General features: G+C 55.2%; 1 protein-coding gene across 1 annotated transcript; it reads right to left on the bottom strand.

Moving 5' to 3' along the window:
- Positions 1 to 245: 245 nt before the first annotated feature.
- Rxfp3 (relaxin family peptide receptor 3) lies at positions 246 to 2240 on the bottom strand. The gene is made up of 2 exons (XM_070040951.1): positions 2097 to 2240; positions 246 to 1679 (listed from the first exon to the last, which is right to left on the bottom strand). The coding sequence occupies exons 1-2, from the start codon at positions 2238 to 2240 to the stop codon at positions 246 to 248; spliced, it is 1578 nt and encodes a 525-aa protein (XP_069897052.1).
- Positions 2241 to 3427: the final 1187 nt, after the last annotated feature.

The following is a 3427-nucleotide window of genomic DNA, read 5'->3' as shown; positions in this document are numbered from 1 at the left end:
CCTGGCTGGGTGTAGCTTGAGGCTACATTAAAAAAGCTGCAGAAAAGTTGCTGGAACCCAACGCTCAAGGGCACATCATTTGGCTGAGCCCCGCCCCTTCAGCCCCAATTTCCTGATGGCTTTCTGCTTCTCTCTGTCCTCTACCTACTTACTTTTGGATCCAGGGATCTCCTGCCGTCAGTTTTCCACTTGCCCTAGCCCCATGAAGACTGCCCTGTTCTCCTCCCCCAGAGCCTTAACCCCAATCAGTAGGCTGAGCTACTGGGTAGCAGGTCGTAGCGCCCTCCGCTGTAGACCACCACGCCGGGTGGGTAGTAGAGCACGTCTGGCTCCGCGGCAGCCTGCAAGGGCGCCAAGGCCTGCAGCCCGTGCTGGTCCTCGGGCTCTGGCTTGGTGGTGGCGGTGAAGGGGCGCATGTTGGTGAGGGAAGGCGAGGCGAACCGCCACAGCAGGCTCTTGAGCGCCTTTCGGAACTCGCGGCGCACTAGGCAGTAGAGGATGGGGTTGAGGCAGCTGTTGGAGTGTGCTAGACACACGCTCACGGGGAACGCGTAGACCTGGCACAAGAAGTACTCCTGGCTGAAGGGCACCGCGTTGAACTTGATGAGGATGCTCCAGGTGGTGAGGGCCTGATTGGGCAGCCAACACAGGAAGAAAGAGAGGACCACGATGGTCACTGACTTGGTGACCTTGGCGCGTCTCCGAGCGCTGGCTGAGGTCACGCCTCCTCCCGCCGCGGGGGGCCCTCCTTCCACCCCCACCACGCGGCGGTCGGAGATGAAGCGCACCAGCAGCAGGTAGCACAGGCTGATGATGCCCATGGGCAGCACGAAGCCTAGCAGCACCTTCTGCGAGTGGTACAAACCCAGCCAGAACTGCCTGTCTCGGCCCAGCGATTGGTCGGGGAAGCGCAGCAGACACAGCTCCTCGTCCATCACCCTGATGGTGGTGGAGAAGACGGCATTGGGCAGGGAGGCCAGCAGGGCCAAGGTCCAGATCAACACACACAGGGCCTTGGCTGAGAAGCAGCACGTGTCCTCCCAGTGCTGACTCCAGCAATGGCCACGGACGCGCCCTCGGGTCCGGTGACTCTTGAGAGCCGAGGCCACCGAATGGTAGCGGGCCACACTCATGGCCGTGAGGAAGAAGACGCTGGCGTACATGTTCACGGACGTCACCACGGACACGATCTTGCACATGGCCTTGCCGAAGGGCCACTTGAAGTCCAACGCGTTCTCCACCGCCCAGAAGGGCAGAGTGAGCACGAACTGAAAGTCGGTCAGCGCCAGGTTGGTGACGAAGAGGTTGATGGAGGACTGGCGCCAGCCCTGTTTGGTCTTCATGAGATAGAGCACCAGCAGGTTGCCCGTCAGGCCCAGGGCGCAAACCACCCAATACACGGCGCTGATGAGGATCCGCACGCGGGCCTCGGAGTCCGCGCTCTCGGTCCCGCCGCCGCCGCTGCCCGGGGCATGCCCAGGGGCGGCGCCGTCGGGCAACTCCAACCCCAGCTCCCACCACAGGTCCCGAAGCTGGAGCGACGCGTTGCCGCTGGCGTTGGCCGACTCCAGAAGGTCTGGGAGGAGCCTCGAGAGTTCTGCAAACTCGTCGCCTCCAGCTGCCTTCCTCATGGTGGCCTGGGGTGGTTGCAGCAGCCCCCCTGTGTACCCCAGGACCCCCTAGATCATCGAACAAACGAAGCAGGTCCCACCTGAGTTAGGGTCCCCAGAAGAGCGCACGGGACGAGCTTTCCAGGGAGCCTTGGAAGCCAATGCTTAGAAATCTGGGTGCGGGGTGTCCCGCGCACGGAGCGCTTACTTTGGTCCCCAGAGTGGAGCTCTGTCTGCTCCCCAGGGGGAGGTACGGAGCCCAGGGGGTGACAGCAGCGGCTGGCGGTCCAGGGATTCTCAGGTCAAGTTCAAGGTCTGCACTCCAGGGTGGAGACTCACCGCCTCCCTGCGCGCCCGTCTCCCGCTGTCCTTGTCGCGTAGGTACTGGCGCCTAACGCACCTGGCGGCTCAGGAGCGAGATTCTGGGTGCCCCTCCTTCTCTCCCCAATACCCCCCGTGGGCTTCTGCAGCCGCTGCTGCTGCTGCCTGAGCGAGGTTTCGCTCTTTTATTGGAGATGGTGAAGTTCCATCTTTCCCACTCCACTGCTTGGAGGTGTCTCTGCTGTTGTCAGCTTGCAGTGAGTGATCTGAGGCGTTGTATCCGAGTTTTATTTGCGCCGGGGCCCCCATCGGAGCATGCGTAATCCCTGCTCAAGGAGAGGGGGTGCTTTCCGAGGTGCTGAACCCGGCCGCGCCTGCCCCTGGGGAGGCGGGGTGGCGGGGATGCAGGGGGTTGGTGGATGGAGGGCGTGGATGCGGGCGGAGACCACCTACAGCCTCCTCTTTCCTCTCCAAAGTTTCCGAAGGAAACGATCACAGCCTTTTATTTTTTACGTTGCAAGATCTGCTTTGATTTGTATACTTTCTTCCTTACTATTAAATGTCACAATTTGAGGGTGTTTTTAGAAAGAAAAATATTTCAGCACTTACTTTATCGTTGAAATTATCCTTTTTGATGAATAATTGTTCTAACACTCCTCCATCGCTTGCCCCTACTCCCTTTCAAAAGAACAGAAATGGCTTCTTTTCATGTCTAAATAGGATCCTATTACTCAACACCCAAACTCAAGCCCTGCTCTTTACCACGTAGTTGATGTAGGTGGGTTGTCAAAGGGTCTTCCCGCATTGGAACGCAGGGTTGGAATGTGTCCTTCCTTTGGGATATCTGTGAAGTGCAGCTAATCAGTGTATAATTGGTTGCTAACTTTGCGTGCATTAAAAACACCTATCTACTCCTCCACCCAAAGCTCCTAGAAGAATTAAACCCCTAAACCCCCAGATTTTTAGGGGGGGCTAGAGGACAAAGGGGCTGATTCAGGAGTACTACCCCCACAATTCTTCTATTAAAATCGTTATTATTTATCAGGTCTTATTCAAATCAATGGAAGGAAATTCTAATGAACTAAGGGAATGTGGGGAAAAAAAAAACCTTTTGCTTCTCAAATGGTGGTTTATTTAAATACCAGACCAACTGGCATTTAAATGACTCAAATTACATTTTAAGAAAGGACTTAAAAATTCTGAAACACTTTCTTAACTGTGGGAATTAAACTGAAATCCAAGTATATTAGACATACAGTAATTGTCCTTGCTTCCGGGGTAATACAGAACTACTTCATTAACTTACAGGGAATAAGAGGATGTGGATTTAAAGCAGAGGAGATTTAGTAAAAATCTAAGAAAGAAGCATGGTTTTCAAAACATAAAGGAAAGGAAAGTTGATTCAAAAGCACATGTCCTTTGGAAGGAACATACTTGGCTATAGACAGGGGAATGCTCTAACTCCCCACTAGAGGACGCCAGGGCTTTATTAAAAA

The sequence above is a fragment of the Dipodomys merriami genome, unplaced genomic scaffold (assembly GCF_024711535.1).
Source record: "Dipodomys merriami isolate MVZ:Mamm:240054 unplaced genomic scaffold, mDipMer1.0.p SCAF_30, whole genome shotgun sequence".
In the NCBI taxonomy this organism is placed as follows: domain Eukaryota; kingdom Metazoa; phylum Chordata; class Mammalia; order Rodentia; family Heteromyidae; genus Dipodomys; species Dipodomys merriami.
This window is presented reverse-complemented; position numbering and strand designations above follow the sequence as displayed.

Coding starts and splice junctions, on each gene's coding strand:
- Rxfp3 (XM_070040951.1), bottom strand. CDS start 2,240: ATGGGGGCCCCGGCGCAAATAAAACTCGGATACAACGCCTCAGATCAC. Junction 1,680..2,096: donor AAGAGCGAAACCTCGCTCAG/GCAGCAGCAGCA, acceptor TCGATGATCTAG/GGGGTCCTGGGGTACACAGG.